The sequence below is a fragment of the Clavelina lepadiformis genome, chromosome 5, assembly GCF_947623445.1.
Source record: "Clavelina lepadiformis chromosome 5, kaClaLepa1.1, whole genome shotgun sequence".
Classification (NCBI taxonomy): Eukaryota; Metazoa; Chordata; class Ascidiacea; order Aplousobranchia; family Clavelinidae; genus Clavelina; species Clavelina lepadiformis.
Window position 1 is genome coordinate 22,043,046 of NC_135244.1, and position 19,519 is coordinate 22,062,564.

The following is a 19,519-nucleotide window of genomic DNA, read 5'->3' on the forward strand; positions in this document are numbered from 1 at the left end:
CTAACAGCATAGTAACGCAGTTTGAGGAATGAGAACTCATATCATCGAAGCAGAAGCAAAGCAAGTTATCAACCATCAATCGTCCTCGCTCATATTGTAACAATTACCGCCAGCATACGCGGTCATTATGACAGATGTGTTTGTTGTGTAATACTGCATACAAGTAATACACAAACGAACTTTGATTTGTCATAGCCTAAACAACATCATAGAAAGTTTTTAAGCCTCCAATTACTTCTCTCTTACAGCCTTAATGTCTTTTCCAAGTATCAAAGCCTTTCAGCTGTGAATGATGATAGCAGCACAAAATGATCTGTTCCAATAGGCCTACGTGCTTTCTGAGTTACGGCCGCCATCTTGTTTAAGTGGCAACACTTTTCCGATCAATTATATTTAACAATGGAAATCATCGACAATCTTCAATTCATTTTAAAATTACAAGCGCTCTTGGCAGTGGATTGTTAAGATTTCACTCTGATGAGTAACAAGCAAATTTCTTTACTGTACAAATAGCCTCATTTTTAGTTTATAACGTTTCGAATCTCACACACTCAACTTATTGATATAATATCACAGTACGTAGACAACGTCGCATGCAAGATACGACATGAAATTCGCATTGAGTAGTATCAACTGCGTGTTGCATAACATTATTTACTTGTTTTCTTTGTGTTTTGAGCAAAAGTTTAAAGTAACTTGAGTAGGCTAGGCCTACTAGATTGGAAACACAGATACGAATTAAAGTAGGCTATTATATTTACAATTGTCAACAACCATGTCAACAAATTTAGTCAAAGTCATGCAAATATGGTGTTTGGAAGAAGCTGTTTAGTCGTTCAATGACGTTGCCCTCCCCATCCCCGGTCACCCCTTTCCCACCGATAGTCAGTTGGTGGCCAAGCCAAGCAAAAACCCCAGAAAACCAGGATTCGCAGTTTTTAAAATGTTTTTCACGCAGGTGCGTTATCATCGCTGCCATGGCAACTATAAGCAAAGACAACTTATACTGAGGTTGGCCGCTCTTTGACTTTGCCATTCTCCAGGCTATTTTCGTCATATCTTGGAAGTTCTTTTGGGATGTAATGGTGTTGGCAAGAGAAGCAAATCTTGTGTTCAAAGCAATTCCCTCTGAGTCTGTTTTAACAATCAATGGCAGTCGTTTTTGTATTTCATTTAAGACGAACTCGCTTTCCCTTTTGTTTTGAAACTTTGTTTTTTTCCATATTTCTTGCAGCGCAAAAACAGCTGCCACATCAGTAGCTGGGTCTGTCATACTTTCTTCCTCTATACAACCTTCAATGCCTAAAAACTTTAACCTTAAACCGTTCACAGACTTATTTCTCGTTTCAAAACATAACAAGGGTATACTTGTGGTTGTTGCCAGTCTAAGATAATAAACAATGTAACAGGCTAACCGTAACAGCAATGAACAAAACACAAAAAAACAGCCTACGTGTCAATTGTGAACGCCTAAAAGTGAACAATAGAAGATAATTTTTTAATCTGTTAAGTTACTACAGTTTGATCTGCCGACATATAATAACCAGCTTTAATTTATTTGAAGATTTTATGGATTGGTTGTTACGACTGCTTTAGCCTAATTTTTATTTTCAGAATTAAATATTTCAAGTGGTACTTGTAAAGGGGATTTCTCCAAAACACTGCCTTTTTTAAACATAGACACTTTATAAACATGAGGTGAGTTTTTAGTTTAAAAATACATAGATGTTTAATAAATTAAATGTCTCATTTAAACATTTAAAAGAAGTCAGGATGTCAACTCCGCATTGGAATAAACTCCGAAGTTCTTAATGCATGGACGAGGAAACGAAAATTATCGGTCCCAAGCTCGTATGAAATAAAAGAGATGGCGGAAAAGCATCCGGCAGTAAAAACCTAAACAAATTACAAAAGATTTGGAGAAGTGAAGATACGGAATATTTAAGTAGAATGGTCCAATACCTGGTCGTGGGAAAACAAAAGATGGATAAACTGGGTGGACGAAGATATGAGTGGGCGATATCAGCGGCGCATATTAGTGGTGTGAGTGCAGGAGAATAACTGACAAAAATCAAGCGTTTTGGAAGGATAGGAACATCAACGGTATCTGGTGAACTCATAGGGGGGGAAAACAAGCCAGAAGAAGAAAATTGATGAGTAACATAACCTAAAGTTTAACCCAAAACTATAGGCTACGCCTACACGTCCGAACGGACCTTAGGACTAAATTAACCATCAAAATTCTGAACAAGCTAATAAGTCTACTTTGTAGCAAACTAGCTACGAATGATTAGTTTCTCTTTAATGGAAAAGAAGAGGAGCTACGTGCGCACAAACAATTGAATCGCCCGCGTTCGCTTAAAGTCAGTCCCAGGAATTGTCTTTGTTAGCTAAATGAAAAACCTAATTAAAATAGCAATAAATTACACAGTTATCAAGTTTTAAGACACTTCGCTGCGTTTATTGCATTTCTGATTAAATTATCATAGGCAATGCAGATACTGAGTTGAAACTCTTATCAAGCCCAACACAGCATTAGCGCATATGTTTTCGAAATCCCGGAAAAAATCCTTTTATGCTGTTGTCTTTTGGTCCTATCGGTTGTCGAATTACTCCAAACTGAAGAAAAGAATTCTGTGGGGCACGCAAACCGCAACCATCGTTGCTGTCAGAAAAATCTTGCTGCGTTTGAGGCTGACTCGTTCGCTTTGGTGCTTTAACTAGGGATTGCCTCGACATTAAAAGTTTCTTTTCGTCGCCACTTGAATGGCTGTAGCCGCTGTCCCAAGCCGTATGCGTCGGCCGCAGTTTGCATTTCTCTGCAGACACCGGACCATCGGAATCCGAGGCTGAACCGCTTGCGTCGTAATCTCTTGTCTGTTCTGGTGGTGACGCCATATTTACGCCACACAAAACTTCCAAGTGCGCAGGTGTGTCGCTGGTTTCATCATGGCCTAAAACAATTAAAAAGTAAACTTTCGCGAAAGTTTCCAAGTCAACTATTCCGCCTCAACACCACTTTAACAGGAATCATGTATAATTGTATTCGTACGAAGAAATGTGGAAAATGCGGCAATACAAGTTATAAGTCGCATTTACTGTTAGATAATTTCGCAGAGATTCAAGTCAATCAGATAGCAAGGTGCGCCAAAAACCGGGAGCACTAATACCTTTGTATTTTCTATATAAGGTTCTTCTTAGACGAGCTCCCGGCTTCAACAGAGCGACCCTCAAGCTTTCATTCGTCCTGTTCTTCATGTTTATCTCCCTGCACGCGCGCTGTGCCTCGTCCTGGTTCTCGAATTCGACCAACGCGCAGTAGTTCTGTCCCAAGTCAGGGACCCACTACATTGACATCGAAAAAAGACAAATTTTACGAAGCCAAACGTGATGTTGAAGCACAATTTCTAAACTGAATTCACAGCACTGCAACTGATTGCAAATTAAACGACACACGAACACTTTGCATACAATCACTAACCGCTTGATATTCCTTTAGATAAGCCGGAACCTTTTTCCCCGGCTTCAAAACACGGACTTGCGTCAAATCGCCGTATGACACAAATAGTGACGTAACAGATTCGATGGTTGGCGTTTCTAAGGGCAGGTTGATGGCGATGACGGTTCGTATGAAGCGAGGAGCGTCCATGGACGTAGGAAGAGGAACTGTCCTGCGTATCTACGGACATAATGCAGTTTACGTTTTTAGGCTACAACGGTTAATATTTTACATCATATATTGACGCTGACAAAGAACCAAATATCACTACAAAACATTCTCTTGGAAACTTAATTGTGCATGAAGAGTAAACTTAATCTTGTACTGGTAAGTTTTTGTACATGTGGCGATACACCAAACAAACTGGGGTATTTACGGCACTAACAAGGAAACTAAAACATAACTGAAAGCCAGTTTTTAACTCACCATTGTGCCATCTGGACTCAACTTGAGTTTTGTAGATTTCCGAACACATTGCGCCACCATGTGTTCATCTTTCGTCAAACATCTTAGCCGCTTGATGGAAGCAACTCTCTTAAGACTGACGTAACCGTCTTCACGCTGAGTGACCTACGTAATCAGCCTCGTGACAAACTGACGAAGCATAATTCACTAGGGCCTTGTTATTAGCACGTATGTTAAACCGCTCATTAAAATACCGAGTGAAGTCAGGGTGTGTTGTCAATAATTAATGAACTCAACCGCGTGTCACAACCTTACAAAATCGATAAACAAAAGCATCCACGCCAAAACTTTTCCTTTATTTCGTTCGGGTTTGACTCGTTGCGAGAGCATTTATGGCAGCAGTAAAAAAAAAGTAACGCGGCCAGTTTATTGACTCTCGGCCACCTAATGTAAATAAATTATCGATAAATTGTATTTGGATGACGTGATTGCTATAAAAGATGAAACCAAATGCACACATAATACAGTGTTGAAATTTACCTGTTTCAACAAATAGGGATTTTTCGACAGATTTTCATCGGAAAAATAAGATTCCAAAATCTCAACAATGGCGGTTTGTTTTTCCGCCAGATTAAGCGGCGTTATCGCCGTGTTGACGTATTCGCTCGTTATCGATGGTTTCTTAATCGGTGTTTCTGTGTATTCAGATAAGAGTTATCTATCACAATAGAATAAGCTGACCGACCTACACTGGAGCTATTTCCAGAAACTTCACTCACCGGCGACAAATTCCGCACTCGGCCTCCGCGTGGCAACCGAGCTCCCCCGTAAACTCCTTTCCGCCGGAAATCGCACCCCGATCGTGGGACGCCTCGGTACCAGAATAGGTCGAGTGGGGAGGGCGTTGTTGACGTCATTCATATTTAAGCTGCCCCCTATAGGCGGGGGTTGCAGGGTGACGTATTGCAGAGGGGGTTGCATCACTTGGGGATACTCTTGCTGGGGTAGGCCATGCACAATGAAACCGTCCTTTATATAAACGGGAACTCCGATCAAATTTTCGGGGGCCAAAGTCTGTTGTATAAGGACCCCGGGGGGCTGGATCGCATTAAAGTAACTCTCCGATGGGGCTACAACTTCCGGCTGCCAAACTAATTGCTGCTGAACAGGTATATGGTGCTGCATAGTTGGTCTGACTCGAAGATGTTCTACGACATGTAAAAATATGTTCAGTTCACTTTGGCCTGAGTAATTGCAGGAATATTTATCCTAAAATTTCTATAAAGCAACGCGGAAAATATTTATCCTAAAGCCCATCATTAATTATTCATCCCCGCTTGCCTTTTCAATAAATGACGACACTTTTTCTATGGTTAATTGCCCAACAAAACTATGCCTCTGAACAAGACCAACTATTGACTGTATGTAATGTAATATGAATCAGTCGCAATGGCTTAGGCTTTTTTGCGAAACCGCTTTACTTCCTTATATTGCGTCACAAACGGCGATTTTATTTCATCACAAATAACATTCAGAGGACTTCCTCCTTCACGTAAGACATTGATTCAATGCAAGCAGAACAAAGATTGTCCCATAAAATCATGGACTTTTAAGCGACTTTGACTAAACACTCATTATGAAATATGTTTGCTGAACTCAACAAGTTGATTTCGCCAAATTTGTGGACTTTGCGCCATAGATTAGAATTAGAGTTCATGCGGATATTTGACTGCTGCCTACCGCGATGGCAAACTCCTGTCGAACTGCTTGAACCAGATGACTTAATGGAACATATGATTGTAATTTTCTTTGCCGTCATAATACCAGCATTCTAACGTCACAATAGTGGGCTTCTATGACATAATGCGACCGCGTGAAGCGTTCTAAACTACGTGAACGGCTGAGTTTAAACTTATTTCTTCTGCTAATCTTGAATATAGAGGCGGTAACATTAAATTTCTAATGGTAAATGGGTAAACAAAGTGAACTCGCTTTCTCAAACTTAGCGCTGACTTCCCGCTTTGCTGAAATTCCCTTGTCGCAGGCGTCAAATAACCTGGGTATAAGCAATCAACGTCGGACTTGAGCAAACTAAGAACATGTTTCGATTTGATTGTTCCCGTGACGACTGGTCAATATCTGAACAATGGCGGTGATAGTGTCGTCACAATCGCAAGCGGAGAAATTTTTTTTATTACAACACTGTTAAGCATTGCGAGTGATCGCTTAAACCATTATATAGTGCAAATATTACTCGTTTAAAATATGACACCACACCATTCAAAATTAATTACATAACGTAATAATTGAATAACAATTGATAAAACAAATAATAACAGAACCTACGCGGAAACGCCTTCAGATCGAAACAGAACCAGTGTGGGGAGAATTGCCTAAACAAAAAAGCTATCACATCAAAATACCCCACAGAGAACACAAACTAGCATACCATGACTATGCTTCAGTGCGGAAAAAGCAATAAATTTTCCAAAATTTTCACCATATTTATATGCAGCTAAACAGACGCTTCAGATAGCCAAGGGATTGTCGTACAAATGCAATAAATACGACCAATGTAAAGCTAACTCATACAGTATAATACAGGATTGTACCAACAGAAGGCAAGGTTGAAAACACACAAATCGAAAAATCGTTCAAAATCTGACCGAAGCTACAGTGGTCCATGCTTAGTGGTTCATAATTAGTGTGGCGGATTATACGTTCAAAGCCCAGTGGAGCTCATGAAAGAAATATCCGTCTACTGATAAGTTTCGAATTAGACAACAAATCTAGCTTTATAGGGCAATATTCATCTACACGCTACAGAATGATAAATCAACAAAACACGCAAAATTGGTAAAACTAGGTAATCAATATAGGAACCCAATGCAAGTAGGTTTGGAACCAGTGTGGTACGCGATTGCATGGACAGCAACAACGCGTAAAAAGTTGACTGGATCTGTAACAGGATACTGGTTTAGTGCTGACTCGGCAATAATTTATCAAATGACAACGCATTTGGTTGTGCGAACACAACGTCACGTTACGTGATGCAGAGGTAACTATAGGTCAAATGTTTCCCCCTTGCAACTCAAGCATAATAATTAATCAGTAAAACGAAGCTTAATCCTGATTCATAGACATATGCATCAGGGCATTAGGATTCCATTTGCTCTTTGGCTGTAAGCGATTAATTATTATTAATCCTTCTACGATGCTTGGTGAATAAACTCGCGTACGTAATGCTGAGGTGTTGGGATACAGCAGAGAATATGACAATGTTGACAATTTTATGGGTATTTTTGGAAATTAGACTTGGCTTTATTTGGAAGTATGGCGCGTTGGTGATATCTAGGCTTTAATTGAAATCATGCAAACATCACAAAATAGTTCATAAAACATTGCAACTTCTGCAAACGAGAAAAAATTTTCTCTACGACAGCTTAAATCTGTAATAATAATCATTCAGTACTTATAAAAATAAAAGCAGGAATTAACTGTATTTCGTCACAATGACGTCATTATGACAGAAAGCAATTGACAAAAAATACTTCATTGAATAACGCAAGAAAAATCATAAACATGAAAATAATAAAATTCTAACACACATACTAATGCATTTATAATAAATAAGTAAGACGAAAAAAATAAAACGAATCCAGAAAAGTACCTAAAAGTGGTCACTACAAACGCAAAAGCCTCTCTAAGAAGAAAATGCATATCTTTACTTAGAAGTACTTGAAGACGTGTTTGAATCAATCACAGCCTGGGCCGCGTGCATACGAAAATGGATCCTGGATTCCAATGAATAATGGGAGTAAGTTTTACTGAAAAAAAAAATACAACAGCTTATAATAGGAGAGTGGTATCTTGGAAAAAACTTTCAACACATGACGTATTTGTTCTTTTCTATTCCGTACAATGGGTCGCACGGTCTGTAGTTCTATGAGCGGATAGAAGAGGAAAAATTTGAGTGTGTGAATGGAAATACCCGCTGAAGTTAAGCAAATGTGAAGTTAAAAATAGGCTAGTATCAATTGTTTTGCGACCGCATTGTTTTTTGAAACACATTGTGAAGTGGTTACAGCAAAATCAAGTGGCAGTTTTGGCAAAAAGCCAAAACGAAAATGAAATGACAAAAAAAAATGTGATTTTAATGAACAGGCTTGTTTACTGCGCATGGGGAAAATTTGCATCTCACACAACGGCAGTTACGGCAGCCTCTGTTCAAAGTTGCGCCATCGCCAATGTGTTGTCGTAATGTTTCATTTTAAACGTCGCCTACCTGCGTTTGCAAGGTTGACCAAACTAGACTGAAAAGGACAACGTATGTTGCGCGGTAACGCAGTGGTGGTTTTTACTTGTCGATAAATTTCCTCCAATTCTGCGAATATCTAGCAGACCGATTCAGATTTAAAAATCAATTTTCTCCATCAGGGACCATCGCATTCGACCACAGGACTGTTTGCGCAGACTGTTCTTAAATGTAATAAGTTAATAACTTTTAACGATTTGCACACAATCGAAACGGCGCATCAATTCCCTCATAAAACCACGTCGAATAGGAGCCGTTATTGAAACTGGGTAACTGGGTATTATGTTAGTAGAAAGCTTGTAAATAGAGAACGCTTGAAGTCACACGATGGCGAAGTTTACGAAAACTCCATTCAATTCAACAAATTCTTATCACTATAGCGACACCATCCGGAAACATAAGAAGATCGATTTGACAATGGCTCAAATTTCGATTTTAGCCGAACATTGGGACAAAAGTGGACTGTAAAAAGCTTCAAAATGCTTGTGGCATTCTCGCGCAATAAACATACGTGGGCCATTAATTGCGAGAGTTTACGGAACGAAGCTTACCGGACATATTTGAGGAGGTTTCCGGCTTCCTGGTGCTTCCCTTCTTCCACCCACATCCAAGCGAGGTCCGAAAGAGCGGCAGGAGCAAGATAATGATCTTTGCTGATCCCCTTGTAGCTGGAATGAGAAGTTTGGAAAATTAAGTTATTTGACCGTGAACCTGGTTAGAGTCCAATTCAACCTACGGACGAATAAACCCATGAGGCCCAAGCAATGTCCGTTGGTTGAATTGTCTTGGGTTTAATCGTCCATGGGTTGAATTGACTAACTACTGGTGAATCCATTTGTGATAGTTATGCTTTGTGTTGGCGCCCATATACATACATTTCATCGAAGGATTAAAAAAAATTTACGATGAAACCCACAATCTATTGAATGAACTATAACAAAGCAAAGATACGTGAAGTTGTTTTGTTGATGAAACTATTTTGGTGGTTTTGATCTTGCTACGTTGATGACAACATTCTGTGATTGGTGTAAAAATACAGGCCTTTATAAAGATATCTATCATTAATTTTATGTTACAATCATAGACACCTTAAATAGAAGGACTGGTAACTTCTATGCTCGGTATCTGGAACTTGGGTCCCATCATAATTTGTGTCAAATACATGGTAAAACCTTCATTCTGGTGTCTCTTGGGGGGTTTTGAAGGGTGAGGAATTACTTTTTCATACTTTTAACCTTCTACAAGGTCATCTGAAGGTCATCTAAAGGTCAAATCACGAAAAAATAGTCCAAAATCACTCAAAATATTGCATATTTTCCCACTTAAACAACTGAAACACACAGTATGTTCCCCTGTGACTGAATTAAAATGTATTCATGGACAGTTTAGCCTGAATATTTCAACACGAACAATGAAATTTGTGAAACAACAATGAAAAACAACAACAAACAACAATGAAATTTGTGAAACAACTATGAAAAACAACAACAAACAACAATGAAATTTGTAGAAATGAGTAATCAAAATACTTGTTGGCATACTAAAGATACTTGTTCAGTTTTTAGTAGAGAGTTTTTCTTTTCTTCTCAAACAGCCGAGTTGTCTTTCTTGCATGACCATGCATGACCATGACCATGCACAAGAGGATATAATGTCACAAGTTTCATTAAGTTTCTTGAAACTAGTGCAGTTCTTGGTCCATGGTTGACGACACTCATCACGCATGTTAATACCAGAATATCGATCTTTCACATTCATCATGTGAAACCAATCAGTGATGAGTTTGACAAAAATGATGGTGCCCTCGTTAATGCCAAGTTTATCCTTTAGAGTTGAAAGAGCAGCAACTGTCTTGTCATTGAAGATCTGGCATACAAAAGGCACGCTTTGTCTCTGCAAAGATTTTGGGTACACAGCTGTGTATGTGATCTTGGTAAGACGGATGCTGTTTTTCCGATCTTCATTGTACAGTGCTTCTATGTCCTTCCATCGTGCAATATATGTGTTTCCATCTTTTGTGAAAGAAAGTTCCTTATCATGCACCGTTATCCAGTTATTTCTTATATTTTTAAAAGAATGAACGTAGTCAAAAACAAGGAAAGCATAAGAATTTATAGCGTCAATAAAGACTTTACCAGGGCCATGTAATTTACCATAAACTGCAACATTTGTATTGCAATTATCACCTACACAAGAAATTATACTACCACCAGCATTTTTTACCGCTACTAGAGCTTCCAATAGAATTTTCTTTGGGTTGATCTGAATTAAGTTTTGCAACAGGGTAAATGCGTAGTATATATCTAGGGCCACCAAAATGGCAGACAACTTCAATCACCAAAGCATGTGTTGCAAGAACTTCGGTATCACCAGAACCATTTTGCGCATAACCAACAACACGACCACCTGAGTACCTAAGTGTTTCTGTGAGCTTTACTTCATCAAAAAGAATGTTGATAAGACACTGCTGAGGTTGAAGCTTTTGGAAAAGTTGCTCTAAGTTTTCATCATGGAAACTACAGGAGAGTAGTTTTTTCAACAGTTCCACTCTCGGTAAAACAATTGAACCGGACTTTCGTATCATTTTATATGCAGCTGGAGAAATGTTATGAAGTTCGGCAGCAAGAATATAAAGATTTTTGTCAAAACGTCGACCTTCTGGAGGAGTGAGCAGTAAGTACAGCAGCAGTCTGTATCTTTGAACTCATACTCAGTAATGCATGACAGAATTTTGCCTAACTGTGACCACTTACTAAGAAGGCTATTCTTTTGCAGACAACCAGCTTTGAAAAAATATGTTTTAGGTATGTCCTTTCCATTTTTCTCAACACATTTAAGATGCAAAAATCCAAATGACGATTGAACGCGTTGAAAATGAAGAAATTGAATAACAGAACGTCCTTTTGCATCAGTTTTAGAAATGTAAATGTCATCACTATCACAAAAAAAAAGATGATCCTTTGAGAAATGCTGCTTGATTTCATTACAAAAAGAAGAAAAGTCAGCTATCTTATCCAGGCCTTCAGTACGGAATCGTTCCTTTTCAGCTCTCGCCTCTGCTGAAGCAGTTCTAGGCCTAGTTCTGGGTGCTGAGGAGACCTGCTTTAAGCATGACTTTAAAACTCCAGGGAAAATGGACGGTGGTTGGCTTGGTCTTTTTCCACCTTTAACTGAAATCCATTTACAGTCAAAATGATTAGCACAAGCATAGATCTGCTTAAGCTGTAGCAAACTAGAACGTTCATTTGGCATGGCATCAATCCAGCGGTTTCGTTCTACTTCATCAGTTGGAAATGATACCACTTTAGAGTACGGTTCCTCCCTGTAATTGCCTCGACAACCATATACATTACATTTCTTAGGCATTGTGTGTTATTAACAGAGACCCCTGAAAAAACTTTGTTCCGATTATGAAATAGAAAAAAAGAAAAGTTGCTTTAAAAAATTACCCTACTCTATCGGCATTGCCATAGCCTATAATTGGTTTCATCGTCACATGTGCTTATTTATCAGCTATTGAAGCAGTTAGAAAGCTTTAAAGTCACATATGCTTGTCTGCATGCCTTATTTTAAATATTTATACAGTTCTTTTCCAAAATTCAAAAGATTCGCGGCACACCTGAGAATCTGTGACGGCGCACTAGTATCTGTGATTGGGACCCAAGTTCCGTAACCCGAGAGTGCGAGTTACTAGTCCTTCTATTTAAGGTGTCTATGGTTACAATACACCAGCGTATAGTTATATGCATATACAGAACCACAATAACCGTAAGAAAAACGGCCTTGCTAACAAAGCAAGGGATTGAGTGATGCGTTCACAGTTATCAAAATTAATTTCTAGCTGAATTGCTTAAGCTCTGTTTAACACAACTATCGGTCAAAGTACGACCAGTCCAAATAAGAAAACAAGTTTACGACAAACGGCTGAATACCATCAAAACAAAGCGGCTTGAAAACGAAAAAGTGTCAATAAGCTATGTTAAAGGTTTCGGCATAGCGCCGCATAACACATCAACAAAGCCACTCACTTCTCTCTGATGTCCGTATAACAAAGTTCGGCCTGAAGGAGCTCGTTGTTATGCCGCAAGCAGGCGCCCTTGAGCAACTGAAGAAGGCAATAGTCGTCGTAGTAGCACGCCACCTTGCGGTTAGAAGTCGCTGCACATACAACATTATGAGGGTCTACCTTATGCACCAGTCAATACCATCAAGAGAGAGGGGAAAATAATACGTAAGTACGACAGAACCAGAGTCAATTTAAAGCAATTTACCGTTTTCAGAAGCTTTCCGCGTCTCTAAACTCTCCTGTTCCGCGACGAATATGTCAAGATGCTGTTTTCGCAATTGGGAATTCCCCTTCAACATGAGCAACCCGTTCCAAGCATACATCATCTCCTGCGACCAATGAAAGGGTAAATGACGACTGCAATGCAATGTCCTACATTTGGCCAGCTACTAGCAATTTATAGCTACTGGATATAAACTTAAAGGACCATGACCGCCGATGTATTCAGCAGATCTGGGACCTAGCCCACTGTATCAGCAACTTTAAGTTTGTTCACAGAAACTGAACACAACATCGCTCTATCGCCGCAGTTTTAACCGTATAAATCATAGCAAGTGGCCCATACACAGACAACGGGATGCTGATGTGCATATTCAGGGGCTTTTTCTGATGCGTAAAAATTGCTGTTTTTGATTGTCAGTCGGTGGTAGGACAAGAAGAAAACTATCGACGAACTAGGGCACGATCAGTTTATTGTTTAGCTGGACTTACATGAGCAGGTAGGACGAGATACTCCCCTTGTTCAAGGTACTTGCGCGCTTTTCGGGCGATGAACTTCTCGGTGGGAATGCTCTTCCCGGCGAACTTCTGCTTTAGGGAATTCACCTCGCTTCAAACAAAGACGGCAGGTCATGAGATAGAAATAAAATAGAGGCCGTAAGAAGGTCATTTCTGGAGATTACGGTCAATACGAGCTTTGTTCATTGATTGTGCGTAGCAATATAAAAGATTAAATAGCAATCTTTATGCGCCATATGAAAATGATAATAAATTTGGGCAATACAATATAAAAAATCAAAAATATTAATAAACAATGCTTGAAAATCTGAATCACCGCCGGATTAAAGTCGTGCCAAAACTTTCCACCGTCCGAGGATAAAGATCGTACGATACAATAATATTCACGCCGTTTAATCGCGTCCATATTACCGCAGCAGTCCACCGAGCTCCCGAGCCTATATTTTCACGAGTTTAAAACAGGCTCATTACGGTTAAATCACTGCGCTTTGGCCCGAATAAAGGCTGATTTATTGCGCTTGCGCAAAAAATGCAAAATCTTTCGTCAAATATATCCACTGTTGCGGGGATTGAGAGATGTAGCAACCCTTCAATCGATACCAAGCATTGTGAAAAATAGTTTGTCAACGAACACTTTGTTTCCGGCCAATGGTATGACGTACAATCGCACATGTTTGATTTATCTCAGTATTTGTACTGAACGTTTAAACTTATGAAGTAAAATCACGAAAAAAAAGCGAAAGAAAAGTCATATCCCTGAAATGCGCCAAGAGCATGTTTCTTTGAAATCAATACATTTAACTCCAAATAGACGTTGCAGATTTATTTAAAAACTGAAACACAGCATGATACCTCATTAGTTTTTTAATTTCAGCGGCGAACTTCTTGCGGTCGTCCATGAACAGAAAAGTGGCTCGTAGGTAGGTGTAGACACATTTTGACCAATTGCTTTCAACTCTGTAGGGCAAAAGAAAATTTAGTACAAAAACACAAGCAACATGAAACGGTACACAAAAAACGGCAAATAAGAAATAAGTAAGTTTTTGTAACCATGTCGTACATACTATCCAGTATCATTGGGCAATGCTACAGTACGTTCAAACGTTTAGTTACGATATTATGAGAGACTGGGAGTACAGTTCAGTCAATAACACGGAAAACAGTAGAACTCGCTTTCAACTTGTCTCTTTAAGTTTTAACAAATGCAATGTCAGTCTCTGTGCATCGATAATAATGAACACCAACATCCGCGCGTTAATGCAATGTATGGGAATGTGCGGTCCTGCTGCACAGAGTCGACTTCGCGTTATTTTATCAGTAGGAGTGTTGTAGAATGAAGCCTTACAATAGTTAATTACCGCAAAATCTCCGCGTATTCGGCCGCTTCTTTCCAGTTGAAAAGAAACGCGTTGCACCACATCAGTTCCCAGTAGCACAGATGAGAGAATTGCTTCCATTCGGTTTGAAGCTTGGCTGCTTTTTTAAGGCTGATAATCGCCTAAAGAAAAAATAATGACACTAAAAAGCGGGGGATTTTCTTGGAAAAAAAGTGAATTGATTTATGATGAAGAAACAAGTCAAGGAAATGCTTTAATTTGCAGGTTGTCCAAAGTGACCGTGCTGGTAGCATTGGCATCAAGTGATGTGATCTTTTTTAACCTCAAGCCACTTACAGATTCGAAGTCTCCTTGAAGCTGCAAGAGCCTGCCGGTGAGTAAGTGAAAGTACACTCCGTTGGGATACTTGGACATCATTTCGCCGAGGATTTTTTCACAGTGAGGTAAGTTTGCGTCGTGCGTGCCTTGAAATTTGGAAAAAAGCATGTTATGAATGTTTGCTGAAAAATTTTGTTCTTGTTTGTCAAGATACTCACTTTACACTGCTGCAAACACTCAATGTCTGTATGTCATTGTTGTTAAAAATTACTGTATAAAAAACTTTCAAAAAGATACAGCTTTTTACACAACATATTACATTATATAAAAAATAAACACGTACATTTCTTATGTATCATAAGTTCATAACCTATTGATGTGCCATTGCACTTACCTAAATGTACACTAATGAAAAGATTGTAGCCAAGAATAATCAAGGATATTATGGTGCTTCGAAGGTTTGACCTCGTGTAACCTTCGTTCAATTGCTGCATGCCTTTCATTTTATCGGATGTGAAACCAATCCATTCCAACAGGAGCAAGACCCGAGGGGGCAACAAAGACAACGACTAAAAAGATTCAATATGATGTTTATTTTCATCTGGTTCGTGTCGTCTAATATTGATTTGACATTTAAGTAAGTGGTAGAAGTTCAGGTTTGGAAGGTAATGCAGGTAATTTGTTGAAGTGGAAAAATAAACACCGGTATATACATGAACGCAAATTTACATTGCCATCAATATGATCAGGAACAGTAACGGCTTGGACATTAAAAGTTGATGAATGAAACTAGGATTAGGGCCGCATGAAGATCTTACAATGTTAAATGCTCCACAACCGAGTAAAACTCCCCCGATAAAATGTAAATTCTTCGGCGTTTGTTCCATTTTCTCACTCAACTTGCTACAATGATTGTAAGTCTGGTAACAAAGACGGATCTTCAACGCACCTTTGATAAAGTTGATCAAATTTTCATCCTAGGGGAAAAAATATGAACAAAATGTGAAGATTTGTGAGAAATAAAAACAGCGTAAATTACGTTGCCAGAAAAACCTGCAGTAATTGCTGTAAATTCATACTCAATGCTGCTGAAGCAGCAAACATTCAAGCCATAAATAAAGGTCAGACAAAGTTGATCAAACAACACAGGAAAAAAAAGCAAATATTTTCACTTCAACTACCTGTATAAACGTTAGCGCTGCCCTATACAGGTTGAGCTCGGCAAAAATCAGTTCAGCATGAAGTTCATCTATATTTCATGCAAATATTTACAAACTGATTAAGCTGTAATCTGCTGACACAAAACCAGATATAATGCACACAGCAGAATTTATTTTAAAAGCAATAAATCTAAATTTATGGTAAACATCACACCGACCTTCACTTAAATCATTTTGACTGGAATTTGATATCCCGAACATCTTGCCAATATTTGCTGCAATATTTTGCTTTCGGCGACAACTATTTTACCGATAAAAAATAATTCAAAGTTTGAATTAAATATTTATACATTTGCCGCAATATCACATCCCTGCAAAGCACATGAATACAGATATGCCAAACTCACCGATTGCATATTTGTAAAGAAGATTTGATGCTTTGCATAGCGATGCTGATATCACACTGTAACAGATCAAGCAGGTACAGTATAAACACATAAAGAAGTTTTGCAAGCTCGTTCACAAATTAACGCACCAAACCAATGCATAATGCAGACAACAAATGGTCTGAGAGTGGCAAAATTACCACATGCAATTTTCAGGCGTAACAGCTCACATAATCAAGTAAAAGCATTATATGCTACATACACTTACACTTTCAAAAGTCATGATTGCTTCCATGACAAGTAGAGTAGAATAGCCAAGTGCATGATACATACTTGATGCTGACCTATAACCAATATGCATATATACTATGCAATTTAGCAGAAAACTGCAATAATGGGTGTGGCATACTGGATTTTAAAATTAACCCAAGTAACGCATAATTACTTAATAGCTTGAACAAGAAAACGTATATATTTCAGGTCATATTCACTCTTTGCGTTACATAGCAAAAAAAATCCGGTTGAAAATATACTGACTTCTCCTTCATGAGCTGCTTGGCATCTACAAACTGGTTGTTGAAAAATAAATTGATGGCAACATTGACCTCCGACATAGCGCTTGCTAAATCAAGCAAGTCAAGACTGGACAACTGATTGGAGGCGTCTTCAAACTACAACAACATTCTTATCAATTGACAAAAGAAATGTAAATCAATTATAACCAAGCAAATTGAAATCATTTGTACAGACATAGTTCACATAGCATGGAGCTTTGTATAATTTTGTATCATTCACTTTGATGTATTTTCAATAACAAACTACCGAAGTGTCAATTTAGTAACACCATCTACCACCAATAAGGGTAATACAGTGACAACTACTATTCATTTCGGTGAAAATCAAAATTTTATATCAATCAAGGAAGTGCTTTAGATAATTACTAGCTACTACATAAGCACACTGATGTATCTACAAGTACACCAGCAATAAAAGTATTAAAACTAATGACATAAGAAAAAGCCTACCAAGAAATCCTAAATTAACTCATGTTAGCTATTTAAAAAATGTTAGTTATATGAACCATGTTATATAAGTTTCTATATAACATAGAAAAAAAGCATGCTAAAATCAATTCAGCTTGATTCCATGTAATGTTTATTGACGAACATAAAACATTGTGTTTGAAACTTGTAGAACTTGTACATAAGATGATGATACGTATGTGATAATTAATATTATTTATAAAACAGTATAAACACTAAACAGCAGACAGCGGCCAGCAAGACAAACATAGCACAGCTTACAATGGATTGATTAAGTGTAGGTGTGTAAAAACTGATAATGATGAGCAGTGTGCAAGAAAATAATCTATGTATACGGTGTGTAATACAGTTGGCTTTAACCATTCCACTTTTAAAACTACTACGTCCTTGAGTTATAATTCTCAAGCACTTCAATCAAGCGTGTTGATAAATATTATTTTAGTTAGATTTTGCGCACATATCTTTATAGGCTCGTTAGCACTCAGTCTGCGCAGCATTAGTCAGTCTTGGATACTACGCTTAAAAGAATATAAAAAAGATTGTACTAGCGTATATCACGGAAAAATTAATCCGAGTCAAATTTTCAAAGGGACAACATCAATCTCGCAAATGTTTAATGCTGTTGATTAGTGGCCATGGAAAAATGCATTGCTGTTACGTTACTTACGTACACCTTGTAATGCTTTGCCATGCAATCCTTTGTGTTTATCCTTTTACCAGTGTTTAATGTCAGTGTACAAACTACATAATATTTCAAACAACTTTTGCACCCAAGACACAACGCAACCATATTAATGAAACTAATTTAAAATCACCAAGCAAACAAACAAACAACAATGCTAGTTTCACCTTTTCTTTCTTTTTTCGCTGAAATGCAGTTAAGTATGTTTGTAAATCACCATATTACAGTATTTATACGATATTACATAATTTATAATTATGTATGTTAATGCATGGATATACAGTATAAGCTCATTAACTCAATTTTTTTAACAAAGTTTCCGATAACTCGAAGCAATTTTGTGAATTCAGATCAAGCACCTTAAAATGCATGCGAACAACTATGGTTTAACTTAAAGGTTTTCAAGATGAAGTTTCGGTTAAATCAAATTTTTGGGGTCCACAAGTTTGCTTAAAATTCTGTGAAAAAATGTTTATTATAACGCAAACACCATTGTGGTTATCTTCATTAACTAGTTGTTAGGGCTCTGTAGGGTAGAAATGTCGACTATCTACTTTCAGTTTTATGATTTAACACCCTTTCACAGACATTAAAATCCAACAACTTGAGTAGTATATAATATAACTATCACAAATATTATGTTTCTGTCAAACACTTTTTTGCTGGCAATTTAATCTTGTAAATCTTGTAATCTTGAAACTTTGTATAACTCAAAATTATCTAGTCCGTCCTTTAAAAATCAAGTTAACAAGCTTCAAGTGCATATATTGATATAATGTATGTGTATAATTATTTATAGTAAAAGCCTATAGGCTAATTATTTGCAATAGTCTAGTTAAACAGTTGCCTAAAGATTTATTATGTAATTACTGTATATAATAATTTGAATATATGACTATAATAACAGTACCAAAAATTAACAGCTATAGGAACAATGTAAATTTGCATTGAACAAGATAAATTCAAAAAAGCAGAAAGGCATTTCCTTTAACAAATTTTTTTTTGAATTTGTTACAATCTAATATTCTCAGATCACTGTAATAGTCATGTTATATAGTGTACGCATATATACATTTAAAAAAAAAAAATTACAAAATAATGTTAGAAGTTTGGCAAATTTTAATTGCAAAACTTACAACAAGGAAACATGAAATCACCAAATCACTTTTCGGGTTCATAATTATCAATGCTTGAGTTAACTCAAATCTTACTAATGGATTCCATACACACCTCGTCATCTGAATCATCCCAACAATTATTATCAGCGTTATCCATCTTGGCACAGCTTTAAAGTAGCACACTGTAATGATACATATAACCTAATATACAACTGGCTTTACTGCATAAAATTAACAACTATAAGCTCATATGCTTAGGCCTACACGAACTGAAAAATTAATCAGTTATTAGGCTGAGTATAGGTGGTAGCAGGCACCGAACTAGCCTATAAGCCTGTATACGAGTATATTTTTAAGCTAATCTACGGAAATAAATCGTATCTACTGCAACAGTTAACCTAAAATGTTGAAAAAAATTAATTAACAGGAATTTCCTCTGGTGGAGGTAAGTA

The 19,519-nt window shown here is 37.7% G+C and overlaps 2 protein-coding genes across 3 annotated transcripts; both read right to left on the bottom strand.

Annotated features, from left to right (window-relative positions):
• Positions 1–2,256: 2,256 nt before the first annotated feature.
• On the bottom strand, positions 2,257–5,980 carry LOC143459106 (uncharacterized). The gene is made up of 6 exons (XM_076956083.1): positions 4,684–5,980; positions 4,445–4,599; positions 3,926–4,069; positions 3,482–3,679; positions 3,171–3,345; positions 2,257–2,954 (listed from the first exon to the last, which is right to left on the bottom strand). Exons 1-6 carry the CDS (start codon positions 5,087–5,089, stop codon positions 2,536–2,538), a joined length of 1,497 nt encoding a protein of 498 aa, XP_076812198.1. The 5' UTR covers positions 5,090–5,980; the 3' UTR covers positions 2,257–2,535.
• Positions 5,981–6,079: 99 nt separating this feature from the next.
• LOC143459015 (tetratricopeptide repeat protein 39B-like) lies at positions 6,080–19,332 on the bottom strand. Of its 2 annotated transcripts, XM_076955960.1 has the most exons (17): positions 19,180–19,332; positions 18,117–18,134; positions 16,762–16,895; positions 16,493–16,568; positions 16,246–16,301; positions 16,057–16,139; positions 15,860–15,927; positions 15,497–15,655; positions 15,073–15,247; positions 14,697–14,824; positions 14,382–14,521; positions 13,876–13,980; positions 12,997–13,114; positions 12,491–12,614; positions 12,248–12,377; positions 8,771–8,887; positions 6,080–7,731 (listed from the first exon to the last, which is right to left on the bottom strand). In XM_076955960.1, exons 1-17 carry the CDS (start codon positions 19,222–19,224, stop codon positions 7,629–7,631), a joined length of 1,779 nt encoding a protein of 592 aa, XP_076812075.1. In that variant the 5' UTR covers positions 19,225–19,332; the 3' UTR covers positions 6,080–7,628. The 2 variants fall into 2 exon arrangements, with proteins under 2 accessions (XP_076812075.1, XP_076812076.1); XM_076955961.1 differs by lacking the exon at positions 18,117–18,134.
• Between the last annotated feature and the right edge of the window lie 187 nt (positions 19,333–19,519).